We start from the raw sequence: 20561 nt of genomic DNA, 5'->3' as shown, positions 1-20561 counted from the left end.
TGGCAGGGCGTTCGCGGGGCGCGACGGTCGTTCCTGAGCCGGGAGAGCTCGGTCGCCGGGAGCGTGGTCCCCTCGTGCGACCCCGCCGCTTCCCCGGAGCGCCCCGTGCGCCCCCCGCGCCCAGCACGGAGCAAGCGCGCCGGCCGGAGCTGCGCGTGCCGGGGAGCGGCGAGCGCACTCGGCAGCCGCCACCCCTCCTCCCAGCCCTGCTCCGGCGCGGAGGCTAAGCCGCTGCGAGCAACTCCCTTAGAGGAAAAAAAAAAAAAAAAAAAAAAAAAAAGCCGCCGCATTGGCCGAGGCTGGCCGCAGGACCCCTCCTCCCGGGGCGCCCCCACTCCTCCCCCGCCGCTCCGGGCGCCCGCCTCCCTCCGCCGACTGTCTCCCGGCACGCCGGCCCACAAGCCCTTTGGACTGACTGCGAGCGGCGGCCGCCCGAGCGAGAGGCGGCGACACGGGACCTGCAGCCGCCCGGGATTCCCTCCAGGTGACGATGCTCTGGTTCTCCAGCGGCGTCAGGGCTCTGGCTGAGCGTCCTTGCCGATGCTCGCCTGGGATTACCTGCTGCGTCCTGCTGCTGCTCAATTGCTCCGGGGTCCCCATGTCTCTGGCTTCCTCCTTCCTGACAGGTAAGGGGGTGGGGTGGGGTGGGAGCGGGAGGCACCGGTCCTCTGGGACGCTGGGGTGGCACTGGCTGGCCCGGGGATGAGAGGGTGAGGAGCGCGCGCACCTTGCCTGCCCCTCGCGGGCGACGGGGATGCAGAGAAGCCTAGAGAAAAGGGATGAGGAGGGTGTGAAGAGGTAGAGAGATAGGGGCGGGGGGCACCGAGAGACTGCTGCCTTCCACAGAGTGATCATAGGCACCTTGCTCTAGGAAGTTGGGAAATTCCTTGATATACGTTGAATCTTCTCCTCGATTCTTGTGTGAATCGTAACCCCTCCTATGCAATTAAGGAAAAGACCGCGCCGTTTCCCGCAAATCCACTATGCTAGGCAGCATTTTTTAAAGCATGGCTTTCCAGAGCTTGAATTTAAAGAAACGATCTTATTTTTTTTTAAGATTATTAATGGCAGGATATAATAATTATACGTTTCCAGGCAGGTGAAGACCACGGCTTCTATTTTGAAGGATATGCTTTACTGACACCTGGTGCAGAAAGGAGAATATTTCCAAAAGGGGGGAAAAAGATTGCATTTCAAAAAGTGATTGCCTTTCAACCCACAACAGGCAGACCCACCTGAAAAGCCCGTTCTTTGACACTGTCCTGAATTTCGTTCAAGTTTAAAATCTTCCATGATGACCAGTTTAGGTGTGAGAGTCTGTGTGCAGTTGAAATGCCTTCCAGATCACTAGCGTTATTAAATATGTGCTCGAACCAATCGAAAGCCGAAAGCCTCTCTCTATACTGTAGTATTGGCTTAAAAGAACTGTGTTAAGTGAAACTTAAAAGTAGATTTGGGGGAGATTTGTGGTGAGTTGGATCATTTAAAGCACTGTACTTTTCTGATTACTAGCATAAGAAGGCAAGATTTTATAGCGATGTCGTTAAGCAAGATTTAAATTTAAAAGCATCTCCCTCTTCATTTTTTAGGTTCTGTTGCAAAATGTGAAAATGAAGGGGAGGTCCTCCAAATCCCGTTTATCACGGACAATCCTTGCATAGTGTGTGTGTGCTCGGTAAGTGTGCCAGGCGGGTAAGATGAACGTGACGGCTGTGGTTGGCAAGGCACATGTCAGGATGGCTGTCTTAAGATTGATTTTGATCATTGCCAAACTGCGCATAGCTTGTGCACTGAATCTAGTTGAATCTCCTAGCTGTACCCATTCTGGCCATTTCTGCCTCATCAGGCTGAGAATTCTTATTTATCTTTGGCATCACTGCTGCACAAGTAAAGCCGAGGTGGACTTTGTAACAACATTGTTTTGGGAAAGCTGCAGTTTGGAATGCCTACTACTCCAAAGACGTCATAGATATCACCGCCTTGCTTTCCGCATTGCTTCTAGCGTCTCAGCTCAGCAGGGAAATGCTGAATAAAATAGTATTTAGGTGCAGAGGTCAAGGATAAGATATGTGAGAAGGGACTGCCATAAAGGACAGACCTAGGATGAGATACCGTCTTGGGCTGGCTTCTCACGTTTCTTTGCCTGCTGTGGCCTGAGCCCTGTAATACGCATTTTCTTTCTGCTTTGGAAGCACAGATCAGAAAGAAGGACCCATTCTTAATGGAGAGTGACACTTGGCTGAGAGATGCCAGTGGCTAGTAGATTCATACAGATTGTTTCAAGTTATTTTAGCTTAAGCTACTAATGATTCTGACAAACAGCCACTTGGAGAAGATTAAGTTATGCTAAAAAGACTTTCTGAGAGACATGTAGCTCTAGCAAGAGGTTTTTTTTTTTTTTTTTTTTCTGAAGAGTGTTTTACATGCCATTTACTACTGGCATACCTTGGTTAAAATCATGCACCATAAAATCCTGTTGGAGATACCTTAAGGTATTCAAGGGCAGATTCCTAAAGCGATGGATGGATGATAGCTTGTTCTCCCAATCAGCATAGGACTACAGAGTATCCATCTCTGTTCAGACAAAAGCTGCACTATCTATGTCTAATGGGTACAGACTCCTTTGTGACAAGAGATGAGGTCAATGTTAAGACATGATAAATTAGTCCATGCTCACATCAAATGATTGTCAGGCTCTGGACTCAAGAAATCAACAGAAACAAGTAAAAATTGCTAATGCTTTCTACTGGCTGAGACAATGAGCATTGCAATCTAGTGAAAAGTGTTCTTTAGTGTTTGTGAGCTGCTATGTTAGCCATCTTTACTAAAGAATTTGCTGGAGAAAAGTTCTGAGTTTAAAGCTGACTTAGTTATAGATTTACAAGTGTAGTGTGTGAATGTCCTCATTCCTTTCAATTATCTATGTAAGGTGAATTAATTATTTTATTTCATTCTTAACATTTCAGCGTAAATTATCCCAAGTAATATATAAATATGCTGAGAGCTTTGCATGTGAACATGTTATTTTTTTCTCTTTGGTGATATTACTATTTGTGAAATTTAAAAGCACATTTTGAGTTTTGCAAACTATTATTGACTAATATTATAAAACATTCCCCATACAGCATTCTCCTTTGCTTGTATTCCTATCCCCACAATAGATAGAGCCTTTCTTTCAGTGTGAAGACTTAGTAATATGAAAGTTGACATCAGAGTTATTTGTTATGTTCTGTATAAAAGTATCAGTTAAGTTCCAAAGGATGGAAAGAACATTTAGAGGCATCTGGACAAGCCTGTCAGTCTTTTCTTGGGATCCTGACTGTGGGTCTCACTCATTATTCCTTCAAACTTCTTCCTTGGCTGAACCACCTAGTGATAGCTGACCATGACCTTGGCAGGGGTTTAGAATGATGATCCCAAGTTCTCAGTGTTATCCTGAGGACTTAGTAAAACTGAGTAAGAATGAGCATTTCCTTCTGTATCCACTCTTGTAAGTTTCTAGGGTACCTGCTGTATCCTGTGGATTTCTTGTTGGATGGTCAGGAGGCTGCTTGGTAATTTTGTATTTCGGTGGGAAAAAGAGATATATTTAGTAAATTGATAGTATTTGCAAGAAAACATTTCCAAAACATTATTTATTTGCCAAGCAGTTTTCTAAGCCTGCCTTATTTAAGTCAGTCTTTGTAAAAATCCTTTGGAGGTTTTCAGCTCTTTTTGACCATCAGGAGGTTGAAGTTTATGAAATTAAGTCACTGTGAAGGTCATACTTTATCTGGACACTAGTTAGTATTTTATTTATGAAAGTTACTGAGCTGACTGACACTCAGGGTCATGGCCATCTGTCTCTGGAGCACATACTCACAACTAGGAGAAATGGGCTAAGGACTGAGAAAATGGAGAAACGAGAAAGTCTGTTGAAATTTCTTTACCTTCAGGCCTTCCTTGAATGATTTTGTTTTGTTCCTATGAACCCTTCAGAGCACAGTTAGTTAGTAGCCGTTTGTCAAACTATATGAAAGGAAAAGTCTCCATGAATTTAGCTCACCTGCAGGGTTCACATGTGAATATTGGAAGGCATGCAGTAGTTTAACTCAATTCTGGATTAGGGACACAGGAATATTTAGTTTGGGTTGGTTTGGCCTTTTTGGAATAAAGCAGCTAAGGCTGAGCATAAGCTCAGATCTTATTTCAGAACATGTATTAAACAACAACAACAACAACAACAACAACAACAACAACAACCTAACCTTCCATATATGCTTAAAAGAAGTCACAGTTGGAGGAAGTCAGGGGCCCAAAGTCCTGAGTGTAATTACAGTGTCAGATTGTGAAAAACCCCAGAGAATCTACTCAGCCTGATTTAACTTTTGAGATTTGGAGTCGTTAAGAGACAGAATGAAGAGATTTCTGCAGAGCCCCTGAGGACAACAGCGGGTGCAGTGGCCACAGTGGGCAGGAATGCATCATTTCACCCCCACTCCGCAGTTGCATAGGCCAGAGCATTCTGCCAGGACCTGCAGTGGTCCAAGAACAGTCTGTTTGATAGGTGATGAGGGGATCTCTTCTAAAAGTGGGTGGGCTGTTAAGTCTTCAGGGGAGAGGAGAGAAGTGAGGGCAGGTTCTGGGCTTGGGGGTCCAGGTAGGCAATTTCCTTTAAAGAAGTGTGTGCTTTATTGTCCAGGGACAAAGCAAAGCGGACCTTATGATCTTTAATAGGACTGAGGAACTTCATACTGTTTTGTTTCAGGATTTCCTCCTGCTAGAGTTAGTTTTCCATTAATGGCCAGGACAACATGTGGGTGCCTGTCCAGAAGTCTCGGTGATAGGAGCCGGTCACACTCAGATACAGGAGCCCACAGCAATTCTCTGCCCCATGGCCACCTCCAAACCCACCAAGTACGGGAAGAGGGGTGCATATGTTTCTCCGTCTTCTCCCACCTCCCTGCAGCTGAGGAAGTGGTGGGAGCCAGTGAGTTCCGCCCAGGACTGGAAACCTGAGATAACTTTGGAGGCTGGGACATCGAAAACCAGAAGTCAGAGCTTAGTTTGGCGTACATTTTGTTCAGCAAAAAACATTATTCCTGAGGTTGAAATTTCCTCTTTTAAATCCAGAGGTGCAATGCAGAAATGGGCCCTTGCTCATAAAAAGCCATGCGAATTCCCTGTTACAAGAAGCAGGCCCCACCTATCTTGGAGCTGACTAAACAGCTTAACAGAGCGGACCTTGTCTGCTTCTCCTCCACTTTCGTAATCACAAAAAATCCTCTATCGCCCAAGGAGCAGCTCCAGCCTCTCACCTGCCTTTGCCTGCGGGGGTTTTAGCCCTGTGAAATTCTCGTTTCCTATGGTTCATACTGTGACTGCCTGGGGTATGGACAGCGACTATCAGAGCTCCTATCAGGCCGTTGATGTGCTGTTGAGTCAGAGACATTGGGCTTAACTATGGGCTCTCACACGTAGATCTGTAAACTGTTCTCAGAAATGTCTCATGTCATTTCAGGAGTGATCCGATTTATTTATTTATATTTGTTTTTGTTGCTTTTTAGGTAATGGTGGCTGACTGCCCTTCTATAGGACAGTTTTGGGGAAAGGTTACCTAGACGGCTGTGCTGGCAAATTCTCAAATGCCAGTTTTGAGGCAGTTACTCCTCCACAGGTTCTGGGCCCAGAGGAGCGGAGCAGACCCCAGGCCACACAGACTGTGAGGCAGGACTGGGATGTGAAATCAATTTGCTGTCTACTTAAGCAACAGGCTTCTGCTAGTGACCACCTCTGAGAGCTATCAGAGTCCCGTCCAGCTAGCCAGCTCAGGGCTTTGTGTGGGGAGGAGTGAGAATGGATTTTGACATGGTAGCACAAACCAGTCTTGGACTTTGGCGAGCCTTTCGAGGATAGATCCAACTCTTTGTTGGTCGGCATCCGTTCATTTTGGGGAAGGGGGCTTAGGGTTTAGGAATCCAAGGAGCCTGGTTTCGAATCTAACTAATGACGAACATGAGATGGTTATGTCATCCCAATAAGCCTTGTTTCCTCACACGAAAAGTGGAATGGGTGTCAGCGTCTAGCCTGTGGGGTTATTGAGAAAATTCGGCGGTGTGAAACATAGGAAGTTTACCTTAGGGCTAAGCCTGTAGGAAGTCCCTTGGGCTGATTTTTTTTTCTTTTTAACTGCTCTTACTGTGTTGGGGTTAGTCTTTAAATTATTATTTCCTTATATGAAAAATAGCCTGTGCAGGTTTGTCAGAATAGAATCCCAAAGAAATAAAAGGTGATGGAGAAGAGACGTAGAGGTGACATCGAATCCACCCTTCTCTGTGCACCAAGTCGATTACATCAGTAAAGCTTAGGGATGTTTTTGTCCCTCCTATTTGGCTGGTCACGGCTGTTCCTCATTGGTCCTGGGCTCTGTGGGCCCTGGTGTGAGTTTTCCTCTTGCTGCCTATTAAATATTAAGAAAAACTTGCCACGGGAGTGGGGCCTCCTTTCTTGTGGGATATTTACATCTCCAGGCCTGTGGGGTCACCTCCACTTGTACTTTCATTGGCAGAGATAGGGTTGAGCTGTGGCGCTCTGCACTTCTGGAAAAACTGCCTAGTGGTCTGGCATCATGGGGATTTTCCTGGCCCGCCTTGTGGAAGTCTCAACCCAGCTCCAGACCTAAGCGCACCCGCCTTTGCTGCTCGCTTACTCATTGCTCCCCTTCCCCAGCCCCAGGCCCCTTGAAGGCAGCTCTGCTTTCACCTTGTGCATCAATAGCAGCCCACGGTTCAAGTAAAGACAGTAACGCCAAGGACAGAGTGTGCCTCAGTCTACACTGAATGAGGCTGGGAGAGTAGAAGACAGTGGGGAGCTGGGCAGCCAGGGGACAGGAAAAGTAAAACCAGTTAGTAAACATCCCCTGGGTAAGCAGAGGGTCTTGGCTTCTCACACAGCCTTTGTGGCACTCTGTGCAGCGCGTGGTGTACAGACCCTTTGTGACTACAGCGAGTTAAGTGCCGCTGCCTCTCCGCCTCTCCGCCTCTCCTGTAGGGAGACCAGGCGTGCCCAGTGGACTTAGTGCGGCTCTCAAATGATCTGGGTGTGTGGTTAGAGACCTGTTGATTCCTGGTTCCAACTTTATAGAATATTGCTCAGGGCACTGCTAGCAGGAACAGGCTATAAATTCAGTCCCACGGTATTTTCTTCATTCTATACCTCTCCCTGCCTCCATTTTGTTTCATTAGTTTTGGTATGATCCATGTTTAAGTCATTGTGCCGGTTGGACGCCTTGAGGAGACCAAATCCAGTGGGAGAGAGTTTTTACCCATGACCTTGTAGGGCATAGACGCATCATAACAATTTATAACCTGGGATCTGGCCTGTTAGATCTATGATCCCACCTACCTGGAAGACTGAGGCAGGAGAAACGGAAGTCTAAAGTTAAAATGGGTGACTTTGTGGTATGAGACCTTCAAAATGAAAAACACTTTTTTAAAAGGGTTTGGCGTATATAGTTCAGTGTTTGCGTGCATGCCTAGGACGTGTGGGGTTCTAAGTTCAATACCTGGGTCAATAAAATCATAAACAGAAAACAATAAAAACATAAAGAAGAAACAACAACACCAGAAAGTTTTGCAAGAATGCAGAAAAACTTCATGACAGACTCAATTCACTTAGCTTGTAGACAACATTGTATTAGTGAGGTGAGACCTTGGTGGAGGCAGGGGCTGGGGAAAGGGGTCTAGGCAAAGACCTCGTGAAGAGCTAGTCCAAGGCTCCCTAGGCTCTGATGGAATTGGAGGTAAGCGCTCTAAAGGAGGCAGCCTGGGAGCCCTTGAGTGTCACAATAAGGAAGAAAACATCCCGTGCACATTGTTGGGGTCACGAGGAGTCATTTCACATTCTTTGAAGCCACATGAGACAATAAGATGTGTTACTTAAGTGCCTCTAGGAGCTCCAGGGGCAGATGTTTAGAGTGGAGAGGCCAGAGTCTGGAAAACAGACTACAGACATGTGGTGTGGTCAGGTGGCAGCGAGCATCCTGCAATGGGGTGTGTGGCAGGAGTGGGAAGGAGGTGTGGTGAAAAGGTTAGTAGGGATGGGAAGAATGCTCCCAACAATGCCCCACAAGGCAACAAATAAAACGAATGACAGAACGACATGCATCTGTCACTACCGCACAGCCACTTGCTTCGTGTTTAGCACTGCTGGTAAAAGGGAAAATGGTTTACTCTCAGAATGTCCCCTTGAGACCCTCATGTGGGTGCCTCACATTGACAGAGATGCAGTTCTTACTCTGCTGTGTCAGTAATTGATCAAATTGTTTACCCTAATAATGTGCACGTGTGCAGGCGCCATCAGAGGCCAGAGATGTTGAACCCCTTGGAGCTGGAGTAGCAAACAGATGGGGGACATTGTGTGAGTGCTGGGAATTAAGCTCTGGTCCTCTGGAAGAGCGGCAAGTACATGTAACCACGGAGCCATCTCTCCAGCCCAGGGGCGGCTCACCTCTAAAAGGTTTCTCTGATGTGCTGATACTGGGAACTGTCTCCTGGAAAGAGGCATTTTGAGAATGCCCTGGAGGCTCTTAAAATGTGCATCTGGATCTGTAAAGAGATCAGACTAGGTGGAGAAGAGCAATCTGTTTAAGCAGCTTCATAGAAATCAACTTTAGGATTGATTGATTGACATACTTGGGATCTGAATGAAGATTTTTAAAACCTGAGTCTGCAATTTTAAGTAAGAGGGCATCTTGACAGAAAGATACGTAAGGGGATCCCAATGAAATAGAGTGTATTTATGAGTGCAAGAAGAGAATATAGAAGGCAGACAAAGACCCGTGTTGCAAAATACGAAAAGATTTAAGGAGAATTACGAAGCAGGAACATTCTCGTCCTCTCCTTGGACTGTCCGAAACCAGAAATGGTCCTAACCTGTTTGAGAACTGCAGTGCATTTGCACGAGATTGAATTAAACATACATGGGGTTGGCATGGAACCCTCTTGTCAATAATCCAAAGCTAAAATTGCCATAGGGATTTTAAGAAATTAATGCAAGGATCACAAAGTTTTCTACCTTTGATTTTAAAAGATCTTAGCAAAAGTGAATACATAAATACCACATGAAAATTTAAAAGGTACCAAGACAAAACTAATTTCATGGGCAGAAGTAATATACCTTTTAGGCGTGTTTTTTGGAATGTTTTTATGGTTAGTGCAGAATGGATCAGGCCACACGGAGGCATATTTCTTTTATTAGGAACAAGAACAACAATATAAAAGAGTCTGAGTAATATTAAAACTCACTATTATAAACATTTAAGTTTACTCTATTAAACTGTTAATGGTGCTTTAAAAATATTATGATATGATTTAATATCTTAAGATCTGTCTTTAAGTAAAAATATGCGCTTTTCTCACAAAACTTTTTTTAATGCCCATTTTTGCCAGTGGTCTACAGCCGTGGAGGGTGGTTTTGTGACTGAGGGTGTGGGCTCAAGTTTTACCCTGGGTAGTGGTTATCTGTCATGCCAGGTCTCTCTGAGCCTTAGTTGTGGGTCCTGGGCAAGTCATCAAGGCTGCATGCCTGCAGCTCATTTCAGTTGGCAGGGGTTGGGTATCAGCTGAGGTGATGAATGGTTAAATGTGTTGATGTTCTTGAAAGCCCTTTACAAACAATGTCAGGGGAATTATTGTTAAAGACAAAGACTTTTTAAAAGAAAAGCCTCCAGGATGCTCTCAAATGCTTGAGATACACACACACACACACACACACACACACACACACACACACACACACATTGCTGGAGAGCATTTGGACATGGAGGGTCAACTGTATTATGCCATAAACCAGGTTTTGACACAAAATTTATTAAGTACATTCCTGAGGAATCATAATATAGTTCTAAGCTCTGACCCTTAATGGTTGTGTGGCTTTGGGTAAGTTGAGGACTATTTCTGTACCTTGACAACCCCCTCTTTGTGGTGATGATCATTCACATCAGAGTGTGAGTTAAAACAGGTAAATTCTCTGAACATGTTCTGAACTGTGGGAAAGGCTCCCATCTGGGACTGTGTTGAATCCCTGTCTTGGATTCTCCTAATAAGTACTTGGGCTAGTAATAACTTACTGCCTGTGAACTGTGTTCCCTCTCTCTTTGCTCAGGGTGGACAATGAGTCCTGGGGGCAGGGAGAGCCCCAGCATATTTGGAGGTTAGCCAGGTGGTGTTCTGTGTCTAGCTTCGCTCAACCAATGAGTGTGGTGCCGTCAGTGAGATCCCCCTGTCCTTGGGTGATATCTGTCACTGCATCTGGAAGCAGCAGGCACAAAGTGAACCTCAGCACTGACAGGCCTCGGAGAGAGTGTGATATGGTCCAGTTGACTGTGCTCCCCAGTAGCACAGGGTCTTTGCCTACACATTTTGGGCCGGATGAACTCAGCTGCTTACAGCATGTAAGGTAGCGTGCCGCTTTGGCCTTGCTCATTCTTGGAGAGCAACTCTTTCTCCCTTCTATGACATGTGCTGCCTTTATGCAGAGCCTGAGTGAATTCCTGCCTTCAGGGATGAGGTTCTTAAGTGTAAGAACTTGTCATGATCTTTCTGACTGCCCTATAGCGTCAGTGAGAGGTCTACGACCTTGAGACTTGAGTGGGAGTAGAGCTGGAGTTTCCTGTTTATACTTTAGGTTAACACTTGGGATGGCTCACCCCAGAATGGAACTCCGTGTTCCGAATGATGACTCTCCCAGAAAGTTTGTCACAAAAGGTCACCCTCCTCTATTCACAACATCCTAAATAATCATTAGAGCAACACATTTCCCCCTCTTAAAAAGCAACGTAGTTGTGTTTGACTCTCTCAGACATTAAGAGCTGTAGCTGTTTTTCTTTTTTTTTTTTTTTTTTTATTGTGAGGAAAGAAATGACCCCTCTTGTAGGAATAGCCTGCTGTCAGGAGCAGAGGGGTTGCTGACAAGGCAGGAGAGGCAGGGCACAAAGTTTCTTCCACTTCCAAAAGTCACAGTTAAAAAAAAAATGCCCCAGTGGCTGGCCTTCGAAGCCCAGTCACCTCCAGCCCCATCAGTGAAGCTAACTTTGAAATCTTGACGCAGGCCTTGGTGTTTATATTAGCTTTTGGATGTCAGTTCCCTTGGCTTCTGGAAGCTGACTGTTGAAAATTATGTTTTTCTTTGAAGGACAAAGGCCTTATTGTATGTACATGTCCTGTAGTGTAATGAGCTTTTAAGTTTTTTCGAATGTTAGGTAACGGGTGGGACTAACCCAGATCTTTGAAATAAGAAGTTCATAGATCTGTAAAACAAATGGCAATTTTAAAGTTTCATGTAGGCAGCTTAATAAGAGAAAAATGAGAAGGGGGAAGAGTATCACCTTGACTGACCACAGCATGTCTCCCAAATGCACTGCTTTGATAGAATCAGCCATGAAATACCTCCGAGTGGACTTGCTACATGCGTGGCATTTACGCTGGAGATGCTTCAGCGAGGAGGGTGATCCTGGAAATCAGGACTGTAGGGAGCTTCATGGTTTAACTTACAGGGACTCAGGACTCTTGTGACCATCACGTTCTGAGCCAGTGGTTCTCAACTTTCCTAATGCTGTGACCCTTCATACAGTCCCTCATGTTGTGGTGACTCCGTCAAGCTTAAAATTACTTTTGTTGCTACTCCATAGCTGTAATTTTGCTACTGTTATGAATTGTAATGTAAATATCTCATATGCAGACAGTGAATAGGTTGTTCAAGGGGTCACAACCAACAGGTTGAGAACCACTGCTGTAGCCCATGGGGACTCGAGCTCACCGTGAGCATCACGTTGTAACCTACACAAATACCCATTTCCAAAATAACTCACACTCTTGGTAACTATCTAGATTTGGCTAGATAGTTCCTTGTGGCTGCTTGTGTTCCAAGCACAGATTGGGCACTGGAAAGAGGCAATGGCTTGGCCTCTCTGATCCAGCTGCTGGCCTTTGGAACCTGGTGGGTGACGCCAGGAGGGCTGTTTCCAGGAGAAACCAGCTGGGCCATGGGAAGGAGTCACACAAACCAGAAAACCCGCAAGTGCTCTTCTAGTTCTTTGGGCCTCGATGAGAAGCCGTTAGCGTCTGTAACTTGTCATTTTCTTAAACTATTTCCTGGAAAGCGTTTGAAGCCTGTCTTCTGAGGGTCTCTTTGGGTTTAGCCTGTGAATTACAGAACTAACATCACAACTTCATCAACCCTTCTCAATATCTTCATGCTTCCCCGTGTTTTCTCTTAAAACATCCTAGTAAAGAATGCTGGGGAATTTACTTTCTATTTTACGTGCAGTTTGACCACTGTTTGTACCAAGATGTGAGAATCAGTCTTCCCTGTAGGCATGTAGGCCAGCATCAACCTGCATGGGGCTCAGGGCTTCTGCACGTGCCACGGCCCACTGCCTGGTACACCGTCCTGTTTCACTAAAGGCTCCAGCGTGCGGCCCACTTGGTCTTTCCTGCTTTCTGCACTCAGAGTGTAAAAGCAGAAGCATGGAGATGTTCATAGAAACTGCACTGTGGTCTCAAGCGACACCAATTATATGAATGAGAGGACGTGAAAGATTAAGCAGACATTCTCCCACTCGGGAGCTGCTATGTCAGGACAGTTGGGATCTGCCATGGGCCGTGTTGATGTTCCTGTGGAGAATTAGGCCTCTTAGGCTACAGTTGTGGCCACTTCTTGTTTCTAGGCACATGTGAAACGGTGGTTCTAGTGCCTACTGGGAGACAGCAGAGTCAGCTCCAAACCCATCAGCCCAGGTGAGCACTAATGTGGGCTCCCGGTGGTGACTCCATTGAGATTCTAATGTATGGGATCGCTGACTTCAGGAAAGGGGTGGGCCCTGCCTTCCTTGTGTGTCTTCCTGGTCTTGGGCAGGTCTGGAGGGACTGTCCCTTTCCATTACTGGGATCTTCTCTGTTGTGTATCACATGGACTAACTGAGTCCACCCAACAGCAGCTGGCTTCCTTTTCCTTCCTGGGCACAGGGTACCATTTGGGATTCATTAAAAACAGTGGCATCTCCCTATTTCATACTGAGCAAGAGAGCGAAGACATATTAAGAAAATTGGGTGCTCATTTGTTTGGTCTAGAAATGCAGCTAGGAGATTTTGGTATTTGTCTTTTATTGGCTGTTAGAAACAGCAATATCATGTGATTCAACCTAACATATATTTTGAAGCTCTTTTAACTTTGGAAGAAAGATTTACTTTTTTTCTTTTAATCATGTGTATGTGGGGTTTGGAGGGGGAGAATGTGTGCCTGTGAGTGCAAGTGTCTTTCACAGGCTCGAAGCATCCGATCCCACTGGGCTGGACTTACAGGTGGCTGCACATTGCTGCTCTAGGTAGAACTCTGGTCCTCTACAAGAGCAGTCAGTGTTCCTAAGTCATCTCTCTAGCTCCAACCCTGGGACTTTTAAAATGACGATAGTTATCCTGACAGGTTATTGCAATGCGCTTGAGCTCAGACAGACTTTCGACTGGATTTATAAACTAAAATCCAATGTGAGGATACAGTAGAATATTTCTCAGTCTGTGACAGAGTAAAGAATCTCTCAGTCACTGAACTCCCTGCTCTAAATTAATGGGCTCTTTACATGCTCCAGACCCCTCTGAGGGCTGCAGGGCAGGAGGGGAGGTAGGAGGAAGCATTCTCAGCTCTGTGGTCCAGTACACGCTCCAGCCTCTGCAGGGCATATGGGAATTGCATTGCAAGACTGAAGTAGGAGAATGATCGATGGCTGCTCATTAAGGCCACTGCATATTTATTGAGCATTTATGTTAATAATGCCCCAAGGCTCTGCAAGACTGAAGAAACAGTTTTCACATGAACAAAAAGAGATTAAGTTATGTTTGAGAAAGTTTTGAACGTAGTTATCTTTTATTGCTTTTGAGTTCTTTGAAAATTGATTAACATGTACAATGCTGGAGATACTAAGTCTGGCTGTCATATTTAATTGTCAAGAGCTAAGCATGCCTTCTTGTCTGATGATATGCATTTAATGTGTGTATGTATTGGTGCAATTAATGTAGTATTTTAGTATGCAAACTATTTTTCGAGCGACTAAACAAACATGTGACTGTGTGATGGGACTAGTAATCATGTATGTATTTGGGGCCCTGAGAAACATATTTTGAACACCAGAGACACTTGGCTGTGTTCTAGTCACTGATAGCCCCTGCCTTTTCCTCCATTATACTCGTCATTTTTTACTCCTTGTCTTCCCTTATGGTTGTAGGTCATTAACAAGTCCATAGTAAGATCCTTGCCTTTATCTCTCAGTTCTCCCACCAGGCCCTCGCAGTGGGGAACCCTCTCATTTCAACGTGCATAGGCACCACTGAGGAGCCTCTTAAAAAGACACATTCCAACCCTTTTCAAGACACCAGAGGCTATGCCGTTCTAATAAACACTTCTGGTACTTTTTGAGTGGAAGCTGAATAGAAAGGAAGAGATGTAAACATAAACACAAGCTTTTGTGTTCATGCTTAAGTCATGTTCAGGTACAACTGAGATTGTTTTTGTTAAACAGCTTTAAAATAGACCATCATTTATATCATATCACTTCTGCAAAACTTTCCCACGTTTATCTTATACATTAATCATTGTTATTGAAGAGTTCCTTTTCTTTTTCATGTTGTCTCTATCAAATCTCTGGTTTTCCACTTGGAATTAATCATTTCTTCTTCAAAGCCTCTGTGTAGGAAGCTTTTGTCGTAACTCTCACTCCGGTTTGCCCTGAAGTTTTGCGTTACATAGCTAGCTGTCTCTTTTACTGGACAATATGCTTGTCCAGGGCCAGAATAGTTAGTGTCTATTGTTCACGAGCCCCCAAAGCCTGCAGAATAATCCCTTGCAAACTTGAAAGTTTGTGAGGCAACCCTGTGTTTGTGATCTGGGGACAGCCTGAACTGAATTTTCCTCAGAGCCGCTTTGTGAACTAGGGCAGGGTTTCTCTACAAGTTTTCATAGTTGAGATCACAAGACACAGGGAAGCAAATCTCGCTGCAGCCAGCAAAAGCTGGGACTACAGCTCAAGCACTGGAATCCTGCTCCAATCCTGGGCTGACCCCACGAGGAGATCTCAGAGACAGTTCCCTAACCACAGAGGCTGAGAGGATGCCCCAAGGCTCAGTGACAGGGCCCACCACATTGATTCCCGAGAGAGTACATGTTTAGCAGTCTTGTGTGTGAGTTAGGTAGAACCCTAACTGGCGCCTTTGGGTGGGTCAGACTGGCCCCCTGGGCGGACGCCAGCCTTTTCATGTGCTGGGTTCCCACGGGGTTGCTCTGTTTCCTGTGGTCTTTCCATGATGGTCAGCAGCTGCGCGGTGATGAAGCTGAGGAGATGGCTGTTTGTTGCTTCTTCAGCATGAGGCAGCTAGATGTAGCAACTTGACCAAACATTGAAGCTTTTATGATTGTCTGGTGGGATCCAGCTGCACCTGGAGGACAGAGAGACAAAGGCCAGGTGACGCAGGGCTTAGCAGCCACCTCCTTACCAACCCCTGAGACCCTCAGAAAAGTCAGGAGAAGCCACCCCCTTTGCTGACAGCTCTTTCTGGATGCAGCAAAGACATTCTCTGATTAGAGCAGATACTTCTGGCCAATTTTTGTTCTTTTTTTTCTTCTCTCCTGGCTTTCTGCCTCCTGTCCATGCTTCCCTTTCTCTGCTCGGGTTGAATATGAAATCAACCTGACCAGTTCTGATTCAAGTCACCATCTCCTTGATGGACATTTATCAATACATTTAATGGTAATTTAAAAGATACTTCAATCATTCTGACATTCTTTTGCAGAGTTTCACCTTTATTTTCCCCTTCTTTATTATTCCTCATGATGCTATTTCCATTCTCTGCTATTAACCCAGCCATTTCTATCGTGTTCCCACTCCTCTAATTTTTATATCTTGTTTTTTCAAGTCTCAGTTTTTAATTCTTAGTTGCTGCCAGCAAACTGAAATGTACACACAGGCACTGGAGATGGTGGTTCTCTCAGCTCACAACGTGGCGGTGGGACACTGGTGTGGACAGGGTGTGCTGTGTGGAGCTCATTGACCTTGGCCATGGATGATCTGGGGAAGGGCCAGGACAGGGGCCACTTATAATCGCTACTTCGGGGTCAAGAGGAATGGCTGGGTAGAGCTAACGGCTCTGCTCAGAACAGTGTCCATTGGCCATGTGGGGGCTCGGTAAACATTTTTCACCAACCATAGTGTGCTGAAATGATTTAGCCTAGCCCAGAGAAATTTTAACAGCCTTCCAGCATGTGGGAGGGGAAGATCATGTTGAAAGGACAGAGGAGAACTGATCCCAAAGTTGCAACATATGCCTAGTTCAGCTTCTCCTCAGGGCCCTGCCTCTCACTGGCTTCTAGAATGAGTCCCAAGTTGCTTGTGGGGTCTTGGCGGCTCCCCTGCCTCCTGGCTGAGGCTGACTGAGAGTGCAGGCTTTGCCTTGGAGCTCTGGATCCTACTGGCCCTGTAGCAGATGAGTATCACCGTCCTAGTTTTGAGTCATCTATCTTAGGATCAGAAATTGAAAGCAGGGTTTGACTGCGGGCTCTGAAAGCTGCAGGGGTTTGGCTTGAGGGCTCTGGAAAGCTGAGAAGAAATTTATGCTGAGAAATTTTTTTCTCTCAACACTTTCCATTATTCCTACATGCCCAACGCTCTCTCACAGCCAGTATTGTTTTTAATACTCACTTGGCCTTTGCTCAGTAAGCTTTAGTGAGTGTGAGCTCTCTTGTTTGGGCACATTAACTCTAAGTCTTTTCCTTGGTATTCTCAGTTTTTCTGGCCCATGAGAATATCCCTAAATTCAAATCTGACCCCTTATAGACAACAGCTGGGGGTGTGGTGATTACAGGGAGCTGTTGTCAAGACAGCCTCTCCGATGAGTGGCTGCAATCCAGTCCTGAGCTGTCTTGCTACCTAGGTATCTGAGGTGGTGGTAGGTGCTGAGAGGTGGTTTGGGGTGATCACTGAATTAACACTATTCCCCAACCAGTGGTTACATATAGTTGTAAAATGTGTGTCTGTGCATAAGGACCCACAGGCACTGAACTTTCTTAGCACTGGGGAGGTTGATAAGGGCTGTTTAGCTGACTTTTTTTTTTTAATGGATCTTTACCTCCTTAAACCTTAAATATTTGATGGCTGCAAGACTCAGCCAAGATGGCTTCTTAATTCTCCATGTTCCTTTATACATACCTATGTTTGAAAATGCTGAGAGTTCATCCACTTATGTTCCCAGTCCTTTCACCCCCCAAATCCTGAGTCATGTTCCTAAATATCTACTTAACATTTCCATATGGATGGCTAGCAACATCTCAAGTTGAAATGGTGCATAGAGAGGTCATTTTATATCTCTCCCCAAAGCCCAGCTCACCCAGGCATTAATGTCCAAGCCAAACCTTAAAAATATATTTAGGGGCTGGCAAGATGACTCAGTGAGTAAAGGCACTGTGCTGGCAAAGTTGACAACCTGAATTTGATCTCTGGAACCCATATGGTGGGAAGAGAGAACTCCAAAAAGTTCTCCTCTGGCCTCCACATATGTTCAAAACACACTTGTACACCTGCTTGGCCATGCCTGAACACACACAAATAAATATGTCACTGTAACAAAATGTGACCAGAGAGATGACTCAGTTATTAAGAGCACATGCTGCTTTTGCAGAGGAATCGATTTGGTTCCCAGCACCTACATGATGGCTTACAACCGTCTTGTAGTAAGAGATTTGACACCCTCTTATGGCCTCAGCAGGTATCAGGCATGCAAGTGGTTCAGGCACATGCATGTAAAACACAAACATTAAAAAAAATCTAAAAACCATGTGTGTAACATTTACATATATGTATGAGCAAAACACACTGGTAGCATCTCATATCACTATGAGTCAGATTTGAAAAATAATCAGCCAATAGTCTTATTCCATCTGGGTCAGGGTGCCATCTTTTAACTCATTTCTCCCCCTACCTCTCAAAGCACCCATTTTCTTTACTAGTCCATCTGCCTCCTTGGTCCCTCATTCAGCCTGCATGATAGCTTCTCCAGGTACTGTTTTGTGTCTGTAACACATTTATCCAGCATACTTATTCAATCTCATTTCTTTGCTAAAGTCTCTGATATTCCCATATTAGAAGGTCACTTAAAAATTACTCTTCCCCATAATGCCACCCAATATTATTCTTTTCCTGTGTCCTGATTTATTTTTTTCAGAGCCCTTTCCACTACCTGCTATGTCATGCAAATATTTGTTTCCTTAAGTCTTCCTTGCTAAAATATCAGCTCTAGGAGGATATAATGTCTCTCATGTTCATGACACACCCATAGTGCCTAGCTCAGTGATAAGTTTAATCAGTCCATATCAATTTGATAAGTGAGTTTATGCCATTTATATTTAATATTTGTGATTCAGTAATTTGATCTGATTAATTCTCTTCTCAAAACTAGTTTAGGAGCTTGCCTTTCTACTGTAAACCCTGCTGCTCTTACATCATGATTACTAGGTTTCCTCCCAGATCACATTACGTTGTGATCATGCATGATGCCAAGAAGTGGTAGAAATGCACTAAAAGGTGAGATGTTAATTCTAACAAACAGTCTTGTAGTCACAACAAACGATATAACAAGAAAAACTGAAGGTGATTCCAGCTTACGATGGTTCACTAATAATTTTTTTCATTTATAATTTTTTGACTTTACAAAGTAGTATACGTCCAATAGAAGCCACATTTCCTAGCTTGAATTTAGATGTTTTCCTGAGCTAGTGATATATGATAGATAATTATTCAGGTCAGTGGCAATGATGTGCAGCTTTCATTCAGCTTCAGGATAGTTAGAGGGAAACAGCCAACACTCTCCACTGTACTGTATCTAAAAATGTAATGATGTAGTAAATGCTTTGAAGTGTTAATTAAAATCCACTTTGTATTTGGTATTTTACTTAAAACACATTATAGATGTGATTCTACTAAAGTATGTTAACTATTGCAGTTTCAACAAGAAAGCAGTTGCCTAGATTGAGTCCTCCTTACTTTTCCATGTAGCTGTAAAGCCAATTGTTATGCCACAGGTGCCATGAGCCATGTTGCTACATCTTTGGAGTGAGCTGTAGTGCCGGCCTGGAAGAAGACTCATTTGTGGGCTCTGACATGTGTAGGTCACATTCTGTATCAGGGATATGATTATACAATAGAGCATTTTAAAAGCTCGTTCAATGGCCCTCGAACTGTCTGAAGACCCAGGATGCCTGGGCTGACCTCAGAGGTTTTGGTTGTAGAATTCAGTTGCCGTGTCTCTTCCATCCATGATGGGTAAGCAGCACTGCTGACCACTCCTGCGGCATCATGGGAGAAACTTTAACTGTTTTCATGCTCAAGCCCGTCTCTCTTGGACTGTAAGCTCTTCTAGGGCAGAAGATGTATCTGATTCATGTTTTCTGTTCCCAGCAAAACCTGGCAAAATGCCTGGTTCACAGCAGGTCCTCAAAAATATTTGTCAAATAGATTCATGTTTTTTTTTTCTTTAGTCAGATAGACTGAATTATGCAGTAGGAGTGTTAACCCACAGGAAAATATGCTTATAGCCAAAACATCATATTTTTAAAGGCTGTTTGTTTTTCTGTTGACACATTTGTCTTTAGATATGTCAGTGCTGAGACGTTGCCTTAAGAGGAAGGTGTTGTTAAGACTAATGGTCAGAAATAATAGCCAGATTTGATTTTTTTTTAAGTGAGGTACACAAGAATCCCCTTAGTGATAAGCTCACATTTAAGAATGTTTTACGGGTATCCAGCCACTTTCATTTCTTCATAACACCTTTAATCTCAGAAAAGGATTATGTGCTAATTTGGCTCTTATTGATGGTTTAAAGAGTTTGGAAATGGAAACTAGTAGATTAAAATTACGCCCTAAGCCCATAAAATACGTCTGTGGTTTCTCTAGTTCTTCCTGACATCTGCATGTGCCCTTGGGAAAGCTTTAGTGGCAAGAGCACACTGCTAATGGCCCTAGTGGATGAGTCAGTGCAACTCCGGCTCAGAATGGCCAGCATATGGGGAGTCTGTCTGAGGCAAGGGCTTTCTGGATTTTTAGCTACTTGTGCCGGTTGCTCCTCTGCCTAAGTGTTGCTCAGACTGACCGCGTACCCTCTGCATCAGTGCTAACTCGTGTAGCCCGGGGCTAGGCATCTTTTTAACGTCTGAGGTACCGCAACACTATAACCGTGGCATAGAGGCATGGCTTGAGAGTCCAGGCCACAGCCAACTAGGCCTCCTGTCCCACAGGGACCTTTGAAAGGCTCAGTGATTACTGGTGGTCGGGGTCAATTGTGCAGATGTCTTTAAAAGTGTCTCAGTGGTGACCAGAAAGTTACTTTGTCAAAATGACAGATGGGCTGCAGCAGCCCCTCAGCCCTGCCATTTCCCGTGGATGTCAGCACTGTTTACTTGTCAAGATCAGGTATTTTTGCAACGGCTACAGCACCCAGGCTTTCTCTGGGCAATCCTTGAAAAGTCTTGTGTTTCTTCTGCTCTGT

General features: G+C 44.8%; 1 protein-coding gene across 1 annotated transcript in view; it reads left to right on the top strand.

Annotated features, from left to right (window-relative positions):
* Window positions 1-293: 293 nt before the first annotated feature.
* Bmper (BMP binding endothelial regulator) overlaps window positions 294-20561 on the top strand; it is a 232798-nt gene continuing 212530 nt past the window's right edge. The window contains exons 1-2 of the mRNA XM_055601459.1: window positions 294-626; window positions 1590-1675. Of these exons, the coding sequence (XP_055457434.1) occupies window positions 491-626; window positions 1590-1675 (222 nt within the window). The 5' untranslated portion in view covers window positions 294-490. The remainder of the gene's footprint in view (window positions 627-1589; window positions 1676-20561) is intronic.

The sequence above is a fragment of the Psammomys obesus genome, unplaced genomic scaffold (assembly GCF_907164565.1).
Source record: "Psammomys obesus unplaced genomic scaffold, mPsaObe1.curated_primary_1811, whole genome shotgun sequence".
NCBI lineage: Eukaryota > Metazoa > Chordata > Mammalia > Rodentia > Muridae > Psammomys > Psammomys obesus.
Note: the sequence above shows the minus strand (reverse complement) of the source record. Positions and strands in the feature narration are given on the sequence as shown.